This window comes from Scyliorhinus torazame, chromosome 6, assembly GCF_047496885.1.
Source record: "Scyliorhinus torazame isolate Kashiwa2021f chromosome 6, sScyTor2.1, whole genome shotgun sequence".
NCBI lineage: Eukaryota > Metazoa > Chordata > Chondrichthyes > Carcharhiniformes > Scyliorhinidae > Scyliorhinus > Scyliorhinus torazame.
This window is the reverse complement of record NC_092712.1, coordinates 195,207,857-195,234,199: the sequence shown is the minus strand read 5'-3', so window position 1 is coordinate 195,234,199 and position 26,343 is coordinate 195,207,857. Positions and strand designations below refer to the sequence as shown.

At 44.2% G+C, this 26,343-nt stretch overlaps 1 protein-coding gene across 1 annotated transcript; it reads right to left on the bottom strand.

The window, feature by feature from the left end:
• Positions 1–463: 463 nt before the first annotated feature.
• il6 (interleukin 6 (interferon, beta 2)) lies at positions 464–4,613 on the bottom strand. The gene is made up of 5 exons (XM_072510201.1): positions 4,555–4,613; positions 4,309–4,457; positions 4,082–4,195; positions 1,508–1,654; positions 464–1,412 (listed from the first exon to the last, which is right to left on the bottom strand). Exons 1-5 carry the CDS (start codon positions 4,568–4,570, stop codon positions 1,236–1,238), a joined length of 603 nt encoding a protein of 200 aa, XP_072366302.1. The 5' UTR covers positions 4,571–4,613; the 3' UTR covers positions 464–1,235.
• Positions 4,614–26,343: the final 21,730 nt, after the last annotated feature.

Genomic DNA, 26,343 nt, shown 5'->3' with positions numbered 1-26,343 from the left:
TTGAGAATGTTCTCCCATTCAAATGGAGCAGGGCTGAAGTGTATGTCTAAACCATTTACTTGCTTTTGCTCCATTTCACTTGATGACCTAACCCCAAAAAACTATTGATGTCAGTCTTGAAAATTACTGTTGGTGACACCAGTCAAGTAGGAGGAGGAAGTGGATCAGGGTCCAGTACTGTACCATTATCAACATCCATAAGTTTTTGGTTATTCTTCAAGGGTTTTCATGGTCACAGAATTCAAGAAAACAATAACAATTAGGAATTTGGGACAGAACTTTGTCTAAGGTCGTAGCACAAAATAGTTGGTATCACATTAGGCACCCATACCATACTCCCAGCTGGTATTCAGTTTCATTGTGTTCAATAGAACTGAATATCTCACAGACATATAACAAGTCACAACTGCGATAATAATAATACTGCTTCATGCCACCATACAAGATGAATTTTTAGCCCGTTTATTGTAATCTTCAATTTTGTAAAAACACTTTGGTCAATGCTCTTCCAAACTCTAATTTTCATATGTTTACACATGTACCATATGGCACTGTACAGAATTCTCCAATCAAATCATTCTAAGATATAACATTAAATAATTGCTATGAATACAAAACAATTGACATTTTGAATTTATAATCTGAAATTTTAAACCAGTTGAGCAAGGAAAATAAATATAATATAGTTAATAAATATTAAATTATTTTTCAAAGTCGGCTTGATGCAATAAATATATTTTCAAAAATTATTATATAAACATTCCATAAAATATACTCATAATATTATTCCCAGAAACATCAATATATAAACAATCTATAAATTATATTGATAATATGAAAGGGGAAAGGGAATTTGGAGATGTTTAGAAGCAATTTTTATCACCATGGGTTGACAAAAGTGATTTGCTGACATTTGCAATGAAATTTCAATATGCAAATTCAGTCATTATGTTTCACATTAATTATCAAAGCCCAAAAGCTTTCACAATAACTATACAAATCTGATCATTACCCCTTAAACAAACAGCATAATTAAAAATGATAAAAAAATCTAAATATTACATAGGTAAAAGAATCTAACTTTTACGTTTACAGTAATAGTGCAAGTGCACTTTCACGATCTAGTGAGTTCTTTTACAGAACAACTTTCATCCACTTTGATTGTGAATTTTTGAATCCTATGTTGAACTATAACGTTCATACGGTGAGGGTTTTGTTGCTTTAGTTCACAGACTCTATACCGCTGCCATGAACCGAATGGCTCGGGCTGTTTTCTCAATGAATTTCGTGAAGTCCCGAAGAACGACATGCACCTTCACCTGTCGGTCCCAATCTGTGCTTGAGACCAGCTCTGAGGCAGAAACTTCCAACTCGCTCTCACCAAGATCAATGCTGCCAAACTCAGCATTTATCTGAAATAAAAGGAAACAGAACAGTTAGTGACTTGTGTTTTCAGACTAAGTGAGACACAGAGGCTACTTGAGTAACTGCTTCTGTTCTCACATACCTGATTCATGACCAATTCAGCCAGGCGCTGGGTGTTGGAACGCATCCACGTCACTTGATTATTTGAAATCATGATGTATGTTTCCACCAATAACAAGAAGGGCTTGTACTTCTGAAGGCCAGAGGCAATCGCTTTAAGACAGGTTTCCTGAATGGAAGGTTTCAATAAATGAAAGTTTAGTACATTTATTCACCATATTCTGGAAGAACTTATGACCTTTGATTCATTTATACAAAAATATATATTAGGTAGTATGTCAAAGTATATGCATTACATTCTTATGGTCTCTAAAATAGACATCAAGAGATGGCTACATTTTGGTGTGTTAGCATGCTAACAAGTATACTAACCCATAATCATAAACATATGGCATTTTTTTATTATTTTATGGGATCTATCACTGGTTGGGCCAGCATTTATTGTCCATCCCTAATTGCCCTTGAACTATGTGGCTTGCTCGGCCATTTCAGAAGGCAGTTAATAGTCAACCACATTGATGTGGGTCTGGAGGTTATGGATAGTAGATCTCCTTCCCTAAAGCACATTAGTGAACCAGATTGTTTTTTATGACACCAGATTATATTTTCATGGTCGCCATCACTGCTTTCAATTATTAATTTAATTGAAATTCCACCAGTTGCCATGGTGGGATTTCAACCCATGTCCCCAGGGCATTAAACTGGGCCTTGGGATTACTAGCCCTGTGCCACCACCCATGGCTTTCTAAGGCATAAGATATAATTTTTGTGATATTGTAAATCAATTATAGTGTGAACACTACTTAAAATGTATTACTGTAATATTAGGTAGGCTTTCAATCCTAATTACTATGTGGCTAATCATAAAATCCCTACAGTGCAGACATGGCCATTCAGCCCATCAAGTTTGCACCAACCCTCTGAAAGAGCACACTACCTAGGTCTCCACCCCAGCCCCTCCTCACCCTATCCCTGTACCCGGTAACCTAACCTGCACAACCATGGACACTAATGGGCAATTTAGTATGGTCAATCCACCTAACCTGCACAATCTTACACGTGCAGATTACTTATTTTGGATGAGAAATGACTGGCATTGTGCCTGCGATTTCCCCATCTCCCTGGCTGGTGGGTGAGGCTGCATGCTAGTTGCAGCAGTTTATAGGACCAGCCCTAATGTATCAGCTGGAGTGATAAGAAACGCTAAGCTGCGAGGACTGACCTGATATTGTAAGGGTCAATGGAAAAGTCGAATGGAAGCAACTCTTACCAATGCTGATAAAGATGAGTAAACCCTCCAACAACCTCACATTGTTGCAGTGGGTTCAGCCACGCACAGTTCACTCAGTAACAAACTGTTGTGGTTACCCGACAGGTCGATAAAATATGTTTTTAAATATGTCTCACTTAGTCTGAAAACACAAGTCACTAACTGTTCCGTTTCCTTTTATTTCAGATAAATGCTGAGTTTGGCAGCATTGATCTTGGTGAGAGCGAGTTGGAAGTTTCTGCCTCAGAGCTGGTCTCAAGCACAGATTGGGACCGACAGGTGAAGGTGCATGTCGTTCTTCGGGACTTCACAAAATTCATTGAGAAAACAGCCCGAGCCATTCGGTTCATGGCAGCGGTATAGATAAAATATGCACCGCACATGTACCTTTTTACATCATCTTTAGCTTTTTAAAGGAGCTAATCACAAATCCGAATCTGTTGTCCCAAAGGACCCAATTCCGGGAATTCAATCCTTAAACCTAAACTGGAGCGAACTAAACTGGCTTCAGAAGTAGTCCGGCACTGATTCTGACTCTATCTGCAGCGAGAGGGCCCAGTGCTGATCAGAAAGGACGAACATTTATTTCCTCACCCTCGCCAGTCCCGCTCATCAGGAGTAACAATTTCATTTGTTAGTATCAAATACAGAATCATAGAATCTTCCAGCACAGAAAGAGGTCTTTCCCCCCAAATGTCAGCCTTGAAAATAAATACATCCGGTTGGTTAATGCTCTGTTCGGGTATATTCTATAAATGGGTCTACTATTTTGATAGGCGTGGGACAGACATTGAATGAGTTGGGAATCCATGCCACTCTTGACTATCGCCCTGTTCACAATTTCGCTGATTCACTGTTTGTGACAGGCCGGTTAAGCTGCAGATTTTACATCGATTCCCTTCGCTTCCCATCCGGTACAGTCATGTTAGCGCACAGGCTGTGGCTGCTTTCATGACCAGGGGTGGCATTTCTTCAGCTCCAGGAGCCAGCCTTGCTTCACTCCGAGCTTCTGCTCCAGCAACGACTGACCCACAACCAAGTTTTCAAAATGTTGATACTTGAAGTCTAAAAAATCCCCAGGTGGTCGGTTGCATGTTTAATATTAGCAAAGATTGCAAGGGGGGGGGGGGGGGGGGGCAGCAATTGACTAACATCAAACATGTAAGCTGGAGGGAGCTATGGGGCTGCAGCAATAACTCGGTGTTGTTCATCGATTGGAGGCGTCCAGACCCCCCGCGAGGGGTGAGTACAGCGACCCCACAGAACATGGTGCAGGAGGGGTTTGGATTTACTCCCAACCTCCCGCTCCCGCTCGTTCGCACTCACCTTGTGGAAATCATTCCGTAAACATCTGTCCTGAGCGCGGATTTGTGGCAGGGCGAAATCGTGCGCGAGCAGCGAGCTCCAGTCTCCCTCACAGAAGCGGAAATACTCACACAGCTGGAAGGGAAGGAAAGGTCACATCGTGAGTGCAAAGCGGCTCCTCCCCAAGTGTCTGAGTCTCCCGCTCCCCCAGCCTCACTCAGTGTGTTTGCCTCCAAGCCCCTCCTCACCTGAATGTTCCGGAGAGCAGCCGCTGTGTTCTGGATCTCAATCGCCAGAGAGGAGCAGCTTGCACAGGACACAGTGGCTGCAGGTAAACGCTCCCCCACAGGTAAAGCAGCAACTCTTGCCAACAGCACCAAGAAAACTTGGCAGAAACCTGCAGGGAAAGAGACAGAATGAAGTGAGGAATGGGAACTCCTCCAAAATCTCTCTGAAAGGAGATAATCAGCGATAACGGTGCAACGTTCACTCACATTGGACAGCTCTCATCTTGAATTGCTCTTCACTGGAGTTCACACAAGGTTCTGAAATGTTTAGCTCACTTTCCCCCACTATTTATTATCCCTACCTTTGGGGGAAATCCTGGATTTGTAAAAAAGATTCTGTTGACGTCAGATTTATAGACTTGTTACTTAATTTCAGTCACGTGGCATTATCTTGTCCAACACAAATATGTATAATTACATATAGGCGACCTCAGAATTAATTACCATGGGAAGGAAGGGAAGTGATCACACTTCATTCAATTGTTATCCTCACCCCACCTCCACTGACGCATTCCTGAAAATTGACCAATTCAATTCCCTAAATTGTTTTTAATCACACTTACAATTACGCAACTTGCAAGGAGAGGGGAAGCCTAGGTGGAGCACTTCCAACAAAGCATTCTCCGTCTCTCAAAAAGGAGCAAAATGTTGTCCCTTATAACATCGCGATTTTGTAGGGTTCCATTCGCGGTTCAGAGGCAGGTGAGCAGGGGGACTTGGTGTTGCTGAATAAACAGCCAGCGTAAAATGTTCTCAGCTCCTGACACCAACTGCAAAGAATTTGATGAAAGTGAAAGCTGCCCCTTCGAGTCACTATTCAATTCAAATATTCCTTTATTTTATAAAAGAAACACAATAAAGGGTTGCTCTATCATTTTATTTCCTTTAGAAAGAAATAGCTTGCATTTATATCGTGCTTTTCACAACCTCAGATATCCAAAGTGCTTTCAACAATTTTGCACTTTTGCCCACATTATGGGTGCGATTCTCTGAAATGGAGACAGAGTTTTCGCGCCATCGTAAAACGGGCGCGGGGACTGCCGATTCTGACCCCCACGGCGCTGGAGTGGTCCACGCCGCTCCAGCCTCCCTTCCCGGCGCCAAATGGGTGCCTCACCAGCCCACGCATGCGCAGTTCGGCCGCCACCCTGCGCATGCATGGGGGACTTCCTCAGCGCGCCGGCCCCAACGCAGCATGGCATGGGGGTTCAGGGGCTGGCTGCGTAATAAAATAGGGCCAGGGCTGGAGAGGCCGGCTCGCCGATCGGTGGGTCCCGATCGCGGGCCAGACCCCACGGAGGCCCTCCCCGGTGAAGGAGCGCTTTTGCCCGCCCCACAGGCCGCCCCCCGAGCCTCGCGCAGATTTCCCGCCAGCAGCGAGCAGGGGTAAACGGCGCCGGCGGGACTCTGCCGTTTCCTCGTGGCCGCTCGGCACAGCCGGGCAGGAGAATCGGCGGACCGGCCGCGGACAGCGGCCCACAACCGGCACCGCGCCAAACGCGTCGGCGCAAATGGCTCCGATTCTCCGCTCCTCGGAGAATTGCCTGTCGGCGTCGGATCGGCGCCGTGGGAAGAAATGGCGTGAACGGCGATTCTCCCATATGGCGCGGCATGGGAGAATCGCACCCCATGTATTCATGTCCTGCCCGCATGCACAGAACTTAATTTTCTCTAAATCCCTCATGCGCACACCCCCCAACCCCCCATGACTTTTTATTGAAGAATACTGCAACACTATCTTTTTTTAAAATTTAGAGTACCCAATTCATTTTTTCCAATTAGGGGGCAATTTAGCGTGTTCAATCCACCTACCCTGCGCATCTTTGGGTTGTGGGGGCGAAACCCAAGTAAACACGGAGTGAATGTGCAAACTCCACACTGACAGTGACCCAGAGCTGGGATCGAACCTGGGACCTCGGCGCCGTGAGACTACAGTGCTACCACTGCGCCATCATGCTGCCCTGACACTATCTTTCTGAAAACATTAGGAAGTTTGCAGTTAATCACTAAAGTACAAAGTAACATCTGAGTTATATATTCATGAGGCTCTCCGGACCCCCGAAGTGTAGAAGATTTTAGTTTAGGCGGGCAGCATTGTTGGCTGAGGTTTGGAGGGCTGAAGGGCCTGTTCCTGTACTTTTCTTTGTTCTTTGTTCTTTGTTGTTCTCATCAGATTCCTGTGGGATCACCAAAATTCACAGCAGGTCGGACCTCACCCAAACGTTGGTGCTTCAACTATATGTGCATTTTTTAGTTGTGTTCATGCCCTGATTAGTGTAAAAATCGGGGTGGTAGTAAAATGCAAAGCAACCCCAAATACCTGGTAAAATGGTATGAGATGGTTTTTATGGTTGGGCCTTGCACTTCTTAACATAGCATGCTCAGAAATTGATTTATAATTTAATTCCTAAAGCAACCCGTCCCCTGATGTTTTATAAGGCCTATGTTAGAACCTTGCTGTATGGCTGCAAAACATGGATGATTTGCAGCTATTACGATAGGAAACTCAACAGCTTCCTTTCTTCACTGCCTGAGGTACACTATGGGTAACTCCTGGCAGAATATAATCATGAATGCAGCAGTCCTCTCAAAGGCAGAGCTACCAGGTTTGTTAACACACATCAGACAGAAGCGGCTTCATTGTCTCGAGCATGTCCACAGGATAGAAGATGATTGTATACCAAGGACTTTATATAGGTGTGGTTAGTAACCTCCTGACCTCTGTGGGTTACCATTGACCAGAAACTGAACTGGACTAGCTATATAAATACTGTGACTACAAGAGCAGGTCAGAGGCTAGGAATCCAGTGGTGAGTAACTCACCTCTGACTCCCCAAAGCCTGTCCACCATCTACAAGGCACAAGACAGGAATATGATGGAATAGTCTACACTTGCCTGGGTGAGTGGAATTCCAAAACATTCACAAAGCTTGACGCCATCCAGGACAAAGCAGCCTGCCTGATTGGCACCTTCAACACCACCTTCAACATCCACTCCCTTCATCACCAACACACAGTGGCAGCAAGCAGTGTGTACCATTTACAAGATGCACTGCAGCAACTCAGCAACGCTCCTTAGGCAGTACCACATGACTACTATCTAGACGATTCGAGAAGGACAAGGGCAGCAGATAGATGGGAACACCACCATCTGCAAGTTCCCCTCCAAGCCTCTCACCTTTCTGACTTGGAAATATATCACTATTCCTTCACTGTTGTTGGATCAACATGCTGGAACTCCCTTTCTAACAGTACTCTGGATGTACTTCCACCACAAGGACTGCAGCGGTTCAAGAAGGCAGCTCACCTTCTCAAGGACAATTAGGGATGTTCAATAAATTGTAAGGGTCCTTCCTGTTTATTCCTTTATTTCCCCTTTTATGTTGTTGTTACATTTTTGATCTATGGATGATTAATGGACGTGCCACTTTAAGACAAGCAGCCGTAAAGAACCTGTATCTTTAATTCAAACAGAAGAATCTGGAAAGGTGTTTTGGTTTAAACTGGTGATGCCAGTATCAGTGAGGACTTGGTTTGATTTGGCTGGTGGCCAATGAGTGGGCTCAGAGGGCTCTGCTCTATCTGGTAACAGGTGGTGATTGGATATTATTCCACAAGAAGAATTTTCAGAGTCCTGCGGTTCCAGTTTGGTTTCAGTTTTGATTCTGGCAGTCTGATGAAGGGGTCTAACTAAATCTCTCCAAAAAGATGCAACTAGTTCCTCTCCAGAAGGCCACTGTGGGGGTTGACTCTCCAGCAAGCCTGGGTGTCGTTCTCTTGCGACTAGAGGCCTGAAGTCAAACTATGAGCTGAAAGCAAGGTTTGATGTGAAATGAAGTGTCTCTATAGAAAGATAGAGGCCTAAATGTTAACCTCGAGCTGAAGGCCCAGTTTGATGAGAAATATGGGGCGGGTTTCTCCGTCCTGCCGCGCCAGATTTCTGGTTCAGCACGCTGTCGGGATGCTCCGTTTCGTTGGCTGGTCAATGGGGCTTCCCATTGTGGGGCAGCCCCATGTCATTGGGAACCTCCCGGGGCTGCCGGCAAAATGGATTATCCCAACAGCGGAGAATTCAGCTCAAGGTGGCTCTCCAGAAATCCTGCCGAGGACTGCTTTACCGGGACCCTGAATGAATGACTCGACAAAGAAGACCATTATCAGCTGAAAAACCAAAGTCTGTACTCTGCAAGTTTGCTGTGAAGAAAGTGTGCTAAAAAAACCTTTTGATACTTATCCTTATTTATTTATTTACCCCTTTCCATCCCTTTGTGTTTGTCTGTCTCTTGTGTGTGGGTAGAGAGTGGGAACATTAACGGTGGTAGTAGGTATTAGCTTGTCATTAACCAGTTTTACTTATTGCATATTTCGTGATAGTCCTTGTTATAAATAAGCAGTAATTGTGTTTAAACTTACAAACCTGGTGACAGTAATTATTGGGCAGCCAAAGGCCTAAAGACTTTGGGTATTTTTAAAGCATTATTGGTACTCCAGGACGAGCGGGGCTGGAATTGACCGTGCACTTTCTCAGGGTGTTTTAACAAAATTCTGACCTAGCCAGCAATGCCACATCCCGTAAATGAATAAAAAGAAAAGCCGGAGTCAGACAACAAATAGGATGCCCAAAGCTCCACTTCACGGATGTTTTCAAATTTGATATAAATGCCTGGGCATTGCCTATAGAAACAATGAGCCACTATCTGATGACAGAAAAAAACGGCAACACCTTCTGTGGCAAAAACAGAAAATACTGGACAATTTTAGCAGGTCTGACAGCATCTGTGGAGAGAGAAGGGAGCTAATGTTTCGAGTCATCCAGACTCAAAATGTTAGCTCCCTTCTCTCTCCACAGATGCTGACAGACGTACTGAGATTGTCAAGTATTTTCTATTTTTGTTTCAGATAATAATTGCTTATTGTCACAAGTAGGCTTCAATGAAGTTACTGTAAAAGCCCCTAGTCGCCACATTCCGGCGCCTGTTCGGGGAGGCCGGTATAGGAATTGAATCCGCGCTGCTGGCCTTGTTCTGCATTACAAGATTCCAGCACCGTAGTAATTTGCTTACACCTTCTGTGGACTGGCTTGTAATACCATGGTGACCACTAGCTACAGTAGCTTGGCAACAGATACCAATGCTGATAACTATAACCAACAACGATATTTGATTTTTCATGTGTGGCACTTGTGGCAGATCCTGCCTTTGAAGGATTGGCATCTTCAACCAATATGACGATACCCCATCTTAAATCAATTTGTTTGCTGCATAACCATCATTTTTTGTAAATGGAAGGAGGCCAGAAGATATATGACCACATGACATCACACACATGAGAAAATAATTGCTGTGACATGAAAATGGATTAACAACTGCATTCCTACAGATGATATTCATCAAGAACAGATATTACTTAATCTGACTATTCTTGCTCCAGGTTTTACATTAATTCTTTTGTAACTGCAATCTTCCCAAATTTCACAGAACAATGAATCAACTCGCTTCCCTGACCTGAACAAAAAAAAAGAATCAGGAGGAATTCTCAAATTAATGAAAACTGTTTTATCAATGTTGCATAAAAATGCACACAGTATAAGAAATTAAAACAAAGTTCAACTTAAATGATATCACGTAGCTATGATAGGGACCTGGCTATCGGCTGGCCATCAATTGGACATGCCAGGATATAGGATTTTATGACAGGACAAGGAAATGGAGGTTTAGTAAAATTGCTAAAAGGCAAAATTACAAAAAAATATCAATACAGATTAACAGGGAAACATCAAAGATTGAGGTATTCTAGATGTGCCTCAGTAACTCGTGCTTTTACCTTGGAGTCAGAAGGTTATAGGTTCAAACCTAACTCCAGAGTCATATGTATATTCCATACTAGGACTATAGTGCAGTATTGACAGCATGCTACCCTGCTGGGTGCAGCGAGAGACTAATATAAATGTTGGTATTCAGTGGGACTAGGGTGTCCTTGTACATAAATCACAAAAAGCCAACAGGTACAGGAAGCAATTATGAAGGCAAGTGGTATTTTAGCATTTATTACAAGAGTAAGGGAGTCCTGCTGCAATTATATAGGGTCTTGGTGATACACATCTGTACAGTTTAGGGACTGAAACTTTGGTGCTTTGTTTATTAGAATTCTCTGAGGAGGTAACAAACAAAATTGATAAAGTGGAAATAATAGATGGAGTGTATTTGGATTTCCAAAGAGCATTTGATAAAGTACCAATGAAAGATTAATTTGCAAAGTGCTCATGGTGTTGGGGATGATATATTAACCTGGACTAACTAACAAAAAAAACAAAGAATTGGGATAAATGGGTCATTTTCAGTTTGACAAACTGTAACGAGTGGTGTCCTCAACTATTTACAGTCTACTGTAATGACCTGATGAAGTAACTGAGTGCATTGTAGCCACATTTGCTGACAATACAATGATAAGTAGAAAAGGAAGTTGTGAGATGGATGCAAAGAGACACAAAGGAATACAGATAGGCTAAGTGAGTGAACAAAACTTTGGCAGTTGGCGTATAATGTGGGAACATCTGAGACTGTCCATATTTGGCGTGAAGAAAAACAGAATATTATTTTAAATGGAGACAGAATGTTGCAGAACAGAGGGATCTGATTTTCCTTGTATATACATCACAAAAAGTATGCAGGTGCAGCAAGTAATTAAGACGTCAAATGGAATGTTATCCTTAATAATAATAATATTTTTATTATCACAAGTAGGCTTACATGAACACTGCAATGAAGTTACTGTGAAAAGCCCCTAGTCGCCACATTCCGGCACCTGTTCGGGTACACGGAGGGAGAATTCAGAATTCTCAGCTGGTACGGGAATTGAACCCGCACTGCTGGCCTTGTTCTGCATCACAAACCAGCTGTCTAGCCCACTGAGCTAAACCAACTTACAAATGGGGAGGATGGAATATTGAAGTAGGGAAGTCTTGCTGCAACTTTGCAGGACAATGATGATACCACATCTAGAATATTGTGTACAATTTTGGTCTCCTCACTGGTGGTGACTGTCTCAGTGGAGACCGAAAAGTCATTTGATGGAGTGGAGTGGGGGTATCCCTTAGATTCTGGGGAGGTTTGGGTTTTGGGCCAAAGTTTATATCTCGGATACATCTTCTGTACAGGGCCCCCAACACAGGTGTTCGCACAAACGCCTTGAGCTCGGGTTACTTTTGGTTGAATAGGGATACGAGACAGGGTTGTCCATTGTCTCTGCTTTTGTTTGCTTTGACTATCGAACCACTGGCCATAGCATTCTGATTGTCCACTAGGGTAGCATGGTGGTGCAGTGGTTAGCACTGTTGCCTCACAGCACCGAAGACCTGGGTTCAATCCCGGCCACGGGACACCGTCTGTGTGGAGTTTGCACGTTCTCCCCGTGTCTGCGTGGGTCTTGTGAGGGGGTGACCCCCACAACCCAAAGATGTGCAGGGGCAGTTTGACAGGTTGACAACAGGCAGTGGGCAGTGGCGGACCTACATTTTTTGGGCCCTGAAGCTTGAACTGTTATGGGGGCCCCTTCGCAACCAGCAACGAGGTCTGGGTGACCACTGTTATCTTCTTCAATGGGGTTTTTCCACGATAGATCACCACAAATGTTTAAAAAATGTAACCACTACATCTCAGATTTTGATTAAAATTGCTGTACTGAATTATATCACATGTCAAAGTCACTGGTGTGAATAAAAATTTCCTATGCCTTATAGTTTTCAAGTTATGGGGGGGATGAAAATTAGGGAAATGTTATATACATGCATGATGCATCATAGAATGATGAAATAAAACATAGAAAAGACCACAGTCAATATAATCTTTTATTTTAGACACCTATGAAATACATACTACATAAATCACATTTTACAAAAAACTCTTTTTTCTGTTTTTTCTAGCAACATATTCACGTACAGTTTTGTCATATGAGAGCTTTCTTGCAATGTCATTTTCTAGAGACAATATGCATAAAGAATTTAAGCGCTCTTCAGTCATGGTAGACCAAAATTTGTTCTTTATAAAGGATAGCTTTGAAAAATTCCTTTCTGCTTCACAGCTCGTGATAGGCATTGTCAAGTACAGCTTAAGCGCAGTAGTAATATTGGGGAACACTTCAATTAGGTGTTTCTTACAATTAAGCTGAAGAACTTCTGCGCATTGCATTTTAGATGGCGTGTTTTCTTCTGTGTTCTGGGATTTCCTAAGGTGCAAATATTCTTTGAACTGATAACACTCGTTTACTAATTTGTGGTCAATATCATCTTTGTAATACAATATTATAAGTTTAATACTGTCCTCATCAATTTCAGAATTGTTCACCAATTCTGAGAGGAACTTGAACCTTTTCGCAATCTGCTCATTTGGGTCAATCCTCTTGCGTAACTGGATTATCAAGCAGTCATTGAGTTAATATAGAACTTCTGTCCTAAAATTGTCAGCTCCTCTCAAAGAAGCAATACCACTTGTTCCATCTGAAAATTTCCTTACAACAATGCGTTTGGAAGCATCAGAATAACTTGAGGTGATATCTTCACACAAACCTTTTGCTTCTGATTCATAGTGTGCAATCCTATCGGCTGAATTTTCTCTGAGTTCTTTAACAAACAAAAGTAAAGATGGTAGCAGAAGATAACCTTCAAATACATTAAAACCAGGGGCTTGGAGTTTCTTACTTGTTCTGTTGAAAGGCTCCAGTACTTCTTCCCAAACGACTGTTAAAATAGCATATTCCAGCTTTACCAACTTGTGGTATAAATTCTTTGCATCTCGTTTACTTTCAGGCTTCTCTTCTGAGTCTTCAAAAATATGTTTGAGAGTTTGTAAAATACCCATATATCCATTTTTAATTGCCCGGACTGCTTCACAGTGTGCAGACCATCTAGTTACACTTAAGCTCTTTAGAGAAAAATGTAGATTGCCCTGTGTGTTTAAAATCCCCCATATTCGTGGAGATCCAGAAAAGAAAACATACAGCTCCTGCAAAATGCCAAAATAGTCAACAACTTCAGGTACAGTAGACACTGCCTTTTCTCCAACAAGGTTAAGTGAATGGGCTGCACATGGTACATAGTCTGCGTACCTGTTAATGTTTTTAAAGAGTGCTTGCAGCCCTTTCTCCGAGCCCTTCATGTTAGATGCATTATCGTAGGACTGACCACGGATATTTTCAAGTGAAAGCTTATGTTCACCCAGGACTTGTTGTATTTTGTTGCACAAGGTCGTGGATGAATGGTTTTCTATCGGTAAAAATGTTAAAAATCTCTCACAGGGTTTTCTATTGTAGCAGTATCGAACCACAATTACCAGCTGGTCAACATGTGTCAGGTCAGGCATAGAGTCAACAATAATAGAGTAGTATTTGGTGTCTAGGTTGTTGATTTGATTCACAATTTCATCTTGCACATGTTTTCCCATGATTTCTATCAATTCTTCATACACGGGTTTGGATAGGTAAGTAGCATTTACTTTTTCATTTTTACATTTCTCGAGATGTTCATGTAAAAATGGGTCGAACTCTGCAATAAGTTCAATGGCCCCCATGAAATTTCCATTATTTAGTGAGCCCCACTTCTCCTCATGACCTCTAAATGCCAAACCTCTTTGGCAACTCTTTTCAGTACTTCAAAATAGTACTGTATGGTTTTTCTCATCTGTTCTTCAAGTTGCTCATCCATTTTTATTTGACTTTCTGGTTATCCAACACAAAAAGGGAAAAAAATTACATTAGCCACAGCAGAACAGACAACTTACCGCGACACTCCACCTTTACAACATCAGTGCTTCTGACTCTCAAACTTTGTGATTGTTGAAATATATACAACAAAAAATTAATAATTTGAGTCGTGCGACTATTGTCGCATGCTTTGAAAGGAAAAAAATTTAGGTCTACTTTCAGAGAAAGTTTTTTTTTAGAAACCACTTCTCAGAAAGTAAAGCGGCATTTTTTAAGATTTATAATAAATAAGCTAAATAGGCTAAACTAGGCTATGTTCAAGCTAGCCTACGCTAGGCTAGACCAGTGTTCTTCAAAGTCGGGGGCGCGACCCGCGGGTGGGTTGCGGGCGGGTGTCGGGAGGGTCGCCGAACCGTTATCCGCGGTGCTCCCGATCGCGCAAATCCCCATGCAGCAGCCGACGTTTCATAACGCCGGCTGCAAGTGGCCGCGAATACGTTAAAAAATGTTTTGCCCGCATTGTGCATGCGCGCACGATGATCGGCACGCATGCGCAGTGCGGCCGCTATTTTTAAAAATGGTTGCAGCTTTTTGTTTTACAAGTTCTGTAATGGTTTTTATTCATTTAGTCATTTATTTTATTCATTTAATATTTATTTTTTTCATTTATTTTATTCATTTTTTTTTACAAGTTCGGGGGGGTTTTATTCATTTTTTTTCATTTATTTTATTCATTTTATTTTTTATTTTTTCTAAAAGTTTGGGGGGGGGAGGTTTATTTGATAAAATTTTACAGGAAAAAAATTCAGAACTTTGGACAGATGGAGACTCCATACTTTCCGACACCAGAAGGCTTCACCTTCATCCAACAGGTTCCATTGGAGGAGCGTGTACGAGGACCAAAGGGACCCAAAACCATTTCCTCCATTTTTGTCAGCAGCAAACAAGGTAAGAGAAAATGGTGGGTCACGTAGGTCGGCCGGTGTGTTTCGCGATGGTCGGCCGGGTTGGGTCCCGAAGGTTGGCCGGTTGGTAAAAATGGGTCCCCGGAAAAAAAGTTTGAAGAACACTGGGCTGGACTAAGTTAGGCAAGACTAGGCCACCAAAACTCATAGGCTAAGGTAATGTAACACAATTTTACCATTATTTGAACACTTTTCATCATAAACACCTGTAATTTAACACAAATTCACCCTTCCATTACTTTTTCATAAATACTTGTACTATAGTATTAGCCTAGGCTATGCGGCCGTAGCCTACCTTCCGTTCACCTCTTCATAAAAACAATAGGCTTAGGCTAATCTAACACTATTTCATCTTTATTACTTACCGTACTTTTCTAAATATAACATTTATTTTTGAGTAGGGGTAATTAAAATATTGTATCCTTTATTGAAAAAAATTCTTGTCTAGATCGCTATCACGAGTGCTATCACGTTGAAAATTCACGTTAGCATTGTGATTGCCTTTTCACCGGCTCCCCTTTTTTGTTACGACACGTCATCTACTGTTTGTATTTCTGTCATAAATGTTAATAGTGTTTTAAATTATTTATAATTATTTTATATTAAATATATTTAGAATGAAACATCCTCAATTTGAATGTTTTTTCATTTACGGCTAACCCGCATGATACTTTAATAACTTTTGAATTTTTATTTTAACTATTATTTTGTATTGAATTATACTATATTAGTCATATTATTATTTTTTAAAACTCTTTCTCATATAGTAGACCCAAAATTTTTAAGCAATGTGGACTAAAGTCGCTTCTGGTGCCCCTCCAGGGTTAGGGGCCCTGAAGCTTAAGCTTCATTAGTTTCATAGTAGATCCGCCCCTGGCAGGGGGCAACTGCAAAGGGCGTGGGGATGCAGTCTGTGTATGGAGAGAAGGCGAGTCGTATGCTGGACCACTAATTGCGGTGGCAGGTGGCATCTAGGGAGATTTTAAAGGTGAGGGAGGAAAAGGGGGAGGTGGTGTTGGAGCCGGGAAAGATAAACAACGTAGTCAGGAGTACTACAAGAAGTAGTTGTATAAGGCCGAGTCGAGTGGCGAGATGGGGGGCTATGGGATGGTTTCTGGATGGGTTGGAGTCCCCAGAGCTGGAGATGGGGAAAAGGCAGGCATTGCAGGATCCACTGAGGCTGGTGGAGGTGATGGATAGTATCAGGGGAACCCAGTCGGGGAAGGCTCCGGTGCCTGATGGCTTTCCGATGGAGTTTCCTAAGCTGTTTGCGACAGAGTTGGCCCCCTACCTGGTGGGATTGTTCAGTGAGATGGTAGGGGGTGGGGGGGAGTTGCCATCAACGCTGCCACACGCATCAATTTTGTTGATCTGGAAGAAGGGGAAGGATCCACTGGAGTGTGGGTCATACAGGCCCATCCAACTGTTAAACATGGATGTGAAGGTTTTGGCGAAGTTGTTGGCTTGTAGGATGGAGGGGTGCATGCCAGAGGTGGTCTCCAAGGTTCAAACAGGCTTTGTGAAGGGTAAGCAGCTCTCCAGCAACACCAGGAGACTGTTGAATGTAGTTATGACTCCGTCAGAGGGGCGGGCACCAGAGGTTATTATATCAATGGATGGCCATTAGACCTTTGATCGGGTAGAATGGAGGTACCTGTTCGGAATTCTGGGTAGGTTTGGGCCGAGGTTTGTGGCGTGGGTACATCTTTTGTATGCATCCCCGATGGCAAGCATGCGCACGAATGAGATGAGTTCAGTGTATTTAGGGTTGCACAGGGGAACGACGCAGGAGTGCCTGCTGTCACCACTGTTACTTGCGCTGGCAATTGAGCCTTGGCGATGGCCCTTTGGGTGCCGGTCGAGTGGTGAGGGATTGTGAGAGGGTCAGGGAGAACCGGCTGTCGCACGCAGATGACCTGCTATTGTTCGTGTCAGACCCACTGGAGAGTATGGGCAGAGTCATGGGCTGCTGGGAAGGTTTGGGGCTTCCTGCGGGTATAAGCTGAATTTGGAGAAGAGCGAGGTATTTCCGGTGAAGTGATGAGGTGGGGGGACTGGTTTGGGGACACAACCATTTAAGGTGGCTAGAGAGAGGTTTAGGTATTTGCGGATTTGGGTAATACATGTGTGGGTCACGATGCATAGTGGAAACTTGACAGTGTTAGTGGAAGAGGTGAAGGGGATCTCAGGAGGTGGGTCACTTTGCACTTGACGTTGGCAGGGTGAGTGCAGGTGGTAAAGATGAATGTGCTGCCAACGTTTCTGTCTATCTTTCAGACCCTTCCGACCTTTCTCCCTAAGGCCTTCTTCCGGAGGATGGAGGCACTCATCTTGAAGTTTATCTGGGTGGGGAAGGTACTGAGGGTGAAGAGGGTTTTGCTGTAGAGGCAGACAGAAAGGGACGTTGGCACTCTTGAATCTGATATATTATTACTGGGCTGCAAATGTGGAGAAGGTGAGGCGATGCTGGGGCTGGAGTGGATCAAGCTGGAAGAGGAGTCCTGTAGGGGGGCTAGTCTGACGGCCCCGTTACCGTTAGCTCCGGGGGAGGTATACGGCGAGTGTGTGGAACAGTCACTGATCAGGATATGGAACTAGTTGAGGAGGCATTTCAAGCTGGAAAGAATGTTGGTGTTGACATCATTGTGTGGAAACTACAGGCTGAAGCCGGGGGGAGTGAGGCGGGGGAGAATGGACGGGATGTATTCGAAGTGGAGGGAGGCAGGACTGGAGCAGGTTAGGGTTATGTTCTCGGAGGAGAAGTTTATGGGACTGGATGAGCTGCGGAAAAGTTTCAGCTGCTGATGGGGCAGTGAGTTTAGGTATATGCAGGTGTGGGACTTTGCGTGATAGGAGTGGTGGATGTTCCCCAGGCTACCGGAGTACACGTTGTTGGAGCAACTGCTGCTTCCTGGAGACTTGGGGGAGGGTAGGATTTGGGATATACACGGGTGGTTGGTGAGCAGAGTGGGACACACGTGGTAAGGATAAAGCGTGAAGGGCAGGAGGAATTGGGGGGGGAAATAGATTGGGGACTATGGAGTGAGGCGATGCAGTGGGTGAACTTAACCCCCTCCAGCGTGAGGATGGAGCTTGATTCTGTTCAAGGTGGTGCATGTGTTTACATGACTCGGGCGAGGATGAGTGGGTTCTTCCAGAGGGTGGCCAATGGGTGTGAGATGTGCGGGTGGGGGCTGGTGAATCATGCTCACATGTTCTGGGGTTGTGAGAAGCTGGAGAGCTTTTGGGAGGTGATGTTTGGGATGCTGGGGATGGAGGTTAGGCCGGACCCTATGGTGGCGATCTTTGGGGTCTTGCAGGAGCTGGAGCTGCTGGGGGGGAAGGGGCCAATGTTGTGGTGTTTGCCTCTGATTGCCTGGTGAAGGATCCTGATGGATATGCCACCATGGTGGTGGCCTGTGTGGGGGTCCTGTGTGACTTACTCCAGCTGGAGAAGATCAAGTTCCAGTTGAGAGGGTCAGAAAAGGTTTTTGAAGTGCTGTGGAGGCCATTCATGATGTTATTTGTGGAATGGTTCATCGCAGGAGGGAGAGAGGGAATAAAAGGAAAAATTGCAAACTTTTGAATATGCTTTGATGGACTGTGTATTTTGTTGATGTGTATGTTTGGAATAAAATATCTTACAAAAAAAAAAAGAGGACAATGGCCATGAAGCATGATGATAAAGATGCCAACAGACTTGTGTGTGTAAGAAAACTGCAGCTCTCTGCAAAATGAATTTTGTGGGAATAGACAGAACTGGACAGTTCACTGATAACACCTTTGTTATGGAACATCAGGTACAAGGCTCACCTCTCTTCATTGACGAATAAGGGCTACGTGCGCTACCGGAATGTTTATTTGAATGAAATATAAACTTAGAACTGAAACCTTATAAAACATAGCACCACTGAGATTCATCAGCAATAACCCTGGAACCACATTCACAAGAAGAGTTTGAAGGCTCACCACTCTTAGTGTGAAGAAATGTCTTATATCTGACCAAAATGATTTATCCTGAATCCTCAGACTGTGACCCCTGGTTCTGGATACACCTGTCTAATCCCATTAAAATTTTATAAGTCTCTATGAGATCCCCCCTCATTCTTCTGAACTCCATCGAGAATATTCCCAACCTAGTCAATGTCTCCCCATATGACAGTCCCGCCATCCCTGGAATCAGTCTGGTAAACCATCGCTGCACTCCCTCGAGAGCAAGAACATCCTTCCTCAGAGAAGGAGACCAAAACTGCACACAATACTCCAGGTGTGGCTTCACCATGGCCCTGTATAATTGCAGCAACACATCCCTGCTTCTATACTTGAAACCTCTTGCAGTGAAGGCCAACATACCATTAGCCTTCTTTACCGCCTGCTGCACCTGCAAACTTACCTTCAGCGACTGGTGCACAAGGACACCCAGGTCCTGCTGCACACTCCCCTCTCCCAATTTACAACCATTCAGGTAATAATCTGCCTTCTTGTTTTTGCTTCCAAAGTGAATAATGTCACATTTATCCAAATTATACTGCATCTGCCATTGATTTGCCCACTCGCCCAACCTGTCCAGATTTTGCTGTAGGATCCCTGCATCTTCGTCATAGTTCACCCTCCCACCCAACTTGGTATCATCTGCAAACTTTGAGATATTACATTTTGTTCCCTCATCCAAATCATTGATTTATATTGTGAATAGCTGGGGTCCCAGCACCGATCCCTGTGGTACCCCACTAGTTACTGCCTGCCAATTTGAAAAGGACCCATTAATCCCTACTCTTTGTTTCCTCTCTGCCAACCAGTTTTCTGTCCACCTCAATACATTTCCCCCAATCCCATGCGCTTTAATTTTGCACAATAATCTCTTATGCGGGACTTTGTCAAACACCTTCTGAAAGTCCAAATATACCACATTGACTGGCTCCCCCTTGTCAACTGTGCTGGTTACCTCTTCAAAGAATTCCAACAGATTTGTCAAGCATGATTTTCCCTTCATAAATCCATGCTGACTCTGACTGATCCTGCTGCTGCTTTCTAAATGTTCCACTATAAAGTCCTTCATAATGGATTCCAGCATTTTCCCCACTACCGATGTTAGGCTTACTGGTCTATAATCCCCTGCTTTATCTCTACCTCCCTTTTTGAATATTGGAGTGATGTGAGCTGCCCTCCAATCTGCAGGGACAGTTCCAGAGTCTATAGAATCCCGGAAGATGACCACCGATGCATCCACTATTTCCAGAGCCACCTCCTTAAGCACTCTGGGATGCAGATTCTCAGGCCCTGGGGATTTATCCTCCTTCAATCCCATCAATTTTCCCAGCACCATTTCTCTACTAATGTTGATCTCCCTCAGTTCTTCCCTCTCACTAAACCTTTCTTTCTCCAACATTTCTGGTATCTGATTTGTGTCCTCTTTGGTGAAGACAGAACCAAAGTATGTATTCAATTGCTCAGCTATTTCTTTGTCCCTTATTATGCATTACCCTGTTTCTGTCTGTAGGGGGCCTACATTTCTCTTTACCAAACTCTTTCTCTTCACATATCTGTAGAAACTCTTAGTGTCAGTCATTTTGTTCTCTGCAAGTTAGAGCGAACCCGGCCATGTTCTCTCTGATCGGGTAGTACATCATTGATTCAAGTTGTGAGTCTTAACTTACGTAACTGTTTAAATGGACACATAACTATAATAACTGTATTAATTCAACTGGCAGTGAGTATTCAATTTTGTATGCATTTGTCTGTTAGGCCAGCAGAGGCACCAACAGTTTATTTCCAGGAGACTCGAATTTAACAGCATAGGACGAATGTCTGTTGTGGAGGATGAGGGTAATTATTCCACCAAATGTACAACAAAAGGTTTTGGAGCAGTTACATGAAGCACATCCAGGCATTGTGTGAACTAAGAAACCACTACAAAGTTACTTTTTGTGGCGAGAAATTGATCGCCAAATAGAAGAAAAAGCAGAACAGTGCCAGTCATGTGTGCGGGTAAGGAATGCACCACGTTTGCCCCCATTGCATCCATAGGAGTGGCTTAAAAAACCATGGCAATGTCTACACGTTGACTTTGCTGGTCCAGTCGAAGGACACATACTCATGGTCATTGTAGATGACGCATACTCAAAGTGGCCTAAGGTGGTCGTAATGAAGTCAACCACTGCAAAATAAACCATTGAGAATCTCGATGAGATCTTTGCTAGGTTCGGAAATCCAGAGCAGATTGTGAGTGACATGGGCCACAGTTTACAGCCCAAGAGTTCGAAGACTACTTAAAGGTGTGTGGAGTTCAACATATTGTCATGGGAATGTATACTGAGAATTTACCTTTGTTAATAATGTTGCATTATAATTACAGTTATTTATAATACTGTGCTCTTTCCTGCTGTTGTTTATAATGTGCTTTTTCTTACCCCTTACGTACTGAGCCTGTTGCGCTTGCACATACTAACTTGTGTATCAGAAGAGTGATTTAAAAAAAGCAACATTTATACTCTGGGGTGGGAGAATACCATGGTTACCCAACCTCAATACTTGTTGATTAATGCTGGTGTGCTCCAGGGGACCCCTGAGCAAGAAAATAATTAACTTGGAACACTGTGTCTTGGACTGATGACTTCTTCGTTATTGAGCAGAAAAGGTCCATATTGTGCCTGATATGTCAGGACAAGATAGTTGTTTTCAAAGAGTACAATATCAATCATCATTGTACAAACCATGCTGGCAGATTTGACAGCTTCAATAAAGCATATATATCAGGCCCTGCCCCAGAACCATGTCGGCGTGGGCCACGCCTCCAGATCTTTTGTGCACAGAGTGCTGGATTATCTGGAGAGAATACCCGGCTGTGCAGCTGGAGGGCTGCACGCCAGCTTCCTAACCTCAACCAGCTCTCTGCATTGAGTGGAAAATTCTGCCCAATGTCAGAGAGTTTCACAGTCTGTCTTTGATGACAGCATGAATGTGAGTGATACAACGCAACCTCTAATCTTTGCAAGAGGAGTCACAAAAACGTTCAGAATTGTTGAGGAAATCCTTGACCTCTGTCCAATGGAAGGCACAACAACAGGGAAAGACATTTTCAATGGAGGGCGATGTCTCTTGGTGAAATTCAGTCTTCAAGAGTACAAACCTGGTGGCCTGATAACTGATGGAGATCCTTTGATGAATGGATTCGTCACTCTGATGCTCCAATCAGTGCTGTCATAATATCCACTCATGTATATAATGAGATGCAGACAGGCAGTGATTGACACATAGGATGACCAGTAAGCATACAACACAGCACAGCCAATCACCAGCCAGGACACTACCAAGAAGCAAGAAGCATCAGGAATAAGGTGGGTGAACTTAAGGCATGGATCGGTACTTGGGACTACGATGTGGTGGCCATCACGGAAACTTGGATAGAAGAGGGGCAGAAATGGTTGTTGGAGGTCCCTGGTTATAGATGTTTCAATAAGATTAGGGAGGGTGGTAAAAGAGGTGGGGGGGTGGCATTATTAATTAGAGATAGTATAACAGCTGCAGAAAGGCAGTTTGAGGAGTATCACCCTATTGAGGTAGTATGGGTTGAAGTCAGAAATAGGAAAGGAGCAGTCACCTTGTTAGGAGTTTTCTATAGGCCCCCCAATAGTAGCAGAGATGTGGAGGAACAGATTGGGAAACAGATTTTGGAAAGGTGCAGAAGTCATAGGGTAGTAGTCATGGGCGACTTTAACTTCCCAAATATTGAGTGGAAACTCTTTAGATCAAATAGTTTGGATGGGGTGGTGTTTGTGCAGTGTGTCCAGGAAGCTTTTCTAACACAGTATGTAGATTGTCCAACCAGAGGAGGGGCAATATTGGATTTAGTACTGGGTAATGAACCAGGACAAGTGATAGATTTGTTAGTGGGGGAGCATTTTGGAGATAGTGACCACAATTCTGTGACTTTCACTTTAGTAATGGAGAGGGATAGGTACGTGCAACAGGGCAAGGTTTACAATTGGGGGAAGGGTAAATACGATGTTGTCAGACAAGAATTGAAGTGCATAAGTTGGGAACATAGGCTGGCAGGGAAGGACACAAGTGAAATGTGGAACTTGTTCAAGGAACAGGTGCTACGTGTCCTTGATATGTATGTCCCTGTCAGGCAGGGAAGAGATGGTCGAGTGAGGGAACCATGGTTGACAAGAGAGGTTGAATGTCTTGTTAAGAGGAAAAAGGTGACTTATGTAAGGCTGAGGAAACAAGGTTCAGACAGGGCATTGGAGGGATACAAGATAGCCAGGAGGGAACTGAAGAAAGGGATTAGGAGAGCTAAGAGAGGGCATGAACAATCTTTGGCGGGTAGGATCAAGGAAAACCCCAAGGCCTTTTACACATATGTGAGAAATATGAGAATGACTAGAGCGAGGGTAGGTCCGATCAAGGACGGTAGCGGGAGATTGTGTATTGAGTCTGAAGAGATAGGAGAGGTCTTGAATGAGTACTTTTCTTCTGTATTTACAAATGAGAGGGGCGATATTGTTGGAGAGGACAGTGTGAAACAGATTGGTAAGCTCGAGGAAATACTTGTTAGGAAGGAAGATGTGTTGGGCATTTTGAAAAACTTGAGGATAGACAAGTCCCCCGGGCCTGACGGGATATATCCAAGGATTCTATGGGAAGCAAGAGATGAAATTGCAGAGCCGTTGGCAATTATCTTTTCGTCCTCACTGTCAACAGGGGTGGTACCAGGGGATTGGAGAGTGGCGAATGTCGTGCCCCTGTTCAAAAAAGGAACTAGGGATAACCCTGGGAATTACAGGCCAGTTAGTCTTACTTCGGTGGTAGGCAAAGTAATGGAAAGGGTACTGAAGGATAGGATTTCTGAGCATCTGGAAAGACACTGCTTGATTAGGGATAGTCAGCACGGATTTGTGACGGGTAGGTCTTGCCTTACAAATCTTATTGAATTCTTTGAGGAGGTGACCAAGCATGTGGATGAAGGTAAAGCAGTGGATGTAGTGTACATGGATTTTAGTAAGGCATTTGATAAAGTTCCCCATGGTAGGCATCTGCACAAAGTAAGGAGGCATGGGATAGTGGGAAATTTGGCCAGTTGGATAACGAACTGGCTAACCGATAGAAGTCAGAGAGTGGTGGTGGATGGCAAATATTCAGCCTGGATCCCAGTTACCAGTGGTGTACCGCAGGGATCAGTTCTGGGTCCTCTGCTGTTTGTGATTTTCATTAATGACTTGGATGAGGGAGTTGAAGGGTGGGTCAGTAAATTTGCAGACGATACGAAGATTGGTGGAGTTGTGGATAGTAAGGAGGGCTGTTGTCGGCTGCAAAGAGACATAGATAGGATGCAGAGCTGGGCTGAGAAGTGGCAGATGGAGTTTAACCCTGAAAAGTGTGAGGTTGTCCATTTTGGAAGGACAAATATGAATGCGGAATACAGGGTTAACGGTAGAGTTCTTGGCATTGTGGAGGAGCAGAGAGACCTTGGGGTCTATGTTCATACATCTTTGAAAGTTGCCACTCAAGTGGATAGAGCTGTGAAGAAGGCCTATGGTGTGCTCGCGTTCATTAACAGAGGGATTGAATTTAAGAGCCATGAGGTAATGATGCAGCTGTACAAAACCTTGGTAAGGCCACATTTGGAGTACTGTGTACAGTTCTGGTCGCCTCATTTTAGGAAGGATGTGGAAGCTCTGGAAAAGGTGCAAAGAAGATTTACCAGGATGTTGCCTGGAATGGAGAGTAGGTCTTACGAGGAAAGGTTGAGGGTGCTAGGCCTTTTCTCATTAGAGCGGAGAAGGATGAGGGGCGACTTGATAGAGGTTTATAAGATGATCAGGGGAATAGATAGAGTAGACAGTCAGAGACTTTTTCCCCAGGTGGAACACACCATTACAAGGGGACATAAATTTAAGGTGAAAGGTGGAAGATATAGGAGGGATATCAGAGGTAGGTTCTTTACCCAGAGAGTAGTGGGGGCATGGAATGCACTGCCTGTGGAAGTAGTTGAGTCGGAAACATTAGGGACCTTCAAGCAGCTGTTGGATAGGTACATGGATTACGGGAAAATGATATAGTGTAGATTTATTTGTTCTTAAGGGCAGCACGGTAGCATTGTGGATAGCACAATTGCTTCACAGATCCATGGTCCCAGGTTCGATTCCAGCTTGGGTCATTGTCTGTGCGGAGTCTGCACGTCCTCCCCGTGTCTGCGTGGGTTTCCTCCGGGTGCTCCGGTTTCCTCCCACAGTCCAAAGATGTGCGGGTTAGGTGAATTGGCCAATGATAAATTGCCCTTAATGTCCAAATTGCCCTTGGTGTTGGGTGGAGGTGTTGAGTTTGGGTAGGGTGCTCTTTCCAAGAGCTGGTGCAGACTCAAGGGGCCGAATGGCCTCCTTCTGCACTGTAAATTCAATGATAATCTATGATTAATCTAGGACAAAGGTTCGGCACAAAATCGTGGGCCGAAGGGCCTGTTCTGTGCTGTATTTTCTATGTTCTATGTTCTATGTTACCACTATAAAGCCAGAGGGCACTAGGCTTCCCGCTCTCTCGGGACCCAGCTACTGAGACAGTCAGAGTCCATGAGCTACCAAGCACAAATATCATGCGGTAGTGATATGGAGGCCACATGAGCTGGCCTCCACCACGCCTGCGCAACACCTCTCGATCCTCAGTGTGGATCCCAACGACGAGTGGTGTGCTGTCCTCACAGTTAACAAGGCTCGCATCCGATTTAAACTGGACACCAACGCGTCTGCGAACCTCAGCTCACAATCCGACCTCGACACCATCCGGGCCCGACCAAGCATTCTTCCACCAGCCTGCCAGCTCCTTGACTACAATGGCAATGCCATAGCTGCCAGTGGCTCGTGTCAACTAGGGGTATCCAACAAGGCGATCAAGGCAACGTTACGATTTGAAATCGTCAGGCCTGACAGGGCGTCCCTGCTCGGTGCTCGAGCCTGCAAGCTCCTGAACCTGGTTCAGCGAGTCCACACCATGCCATCGTCACCGGTGACGGCTTCTCCCGATGGAAATTTGCAAGCCGACATAGACGGCATTATCACGCAGCACCACAGTGTATCCGATGGAATGGGCGCGCTCCCGTACCGATACAAAATACAGCTCAAGCCGAAGGCCACCCCTGTAATCCATGCACCACGCCGGGTGCCAGCGCCCCTCAAGGATCGTCTTGAGAAAGCAAGTACAGGACCTCCAAGAACAAGGCATCATCTCGAAGGTCACGGAGCCACCAGACTGGGTCTGCTCCATGGTATGCGTAAAGAAGCCATCAGGGGAGCTCCGAATTTGCATTGATCCCAAGGATCTAAACCGCAACATCATG

Coding starts and splice junctions, on each gene's coding strand:
- il6 (XM_072510201.1), bottom strand. Junction 4,196..4,308: donor CTGCTCTCCGGAACATTCAG/GTGAGGAGGGGC, acceptor CTTCCCTTCCAG/CTGTGTGAGTATTTCCGCTT. Junction 1,413..1,507: donor CTGAATTGGTCATGAATCAG/GTATGTGAGAAC, acceptor CTTTTATTTCAG/ATAAATGCTGAGTTTGGCAG.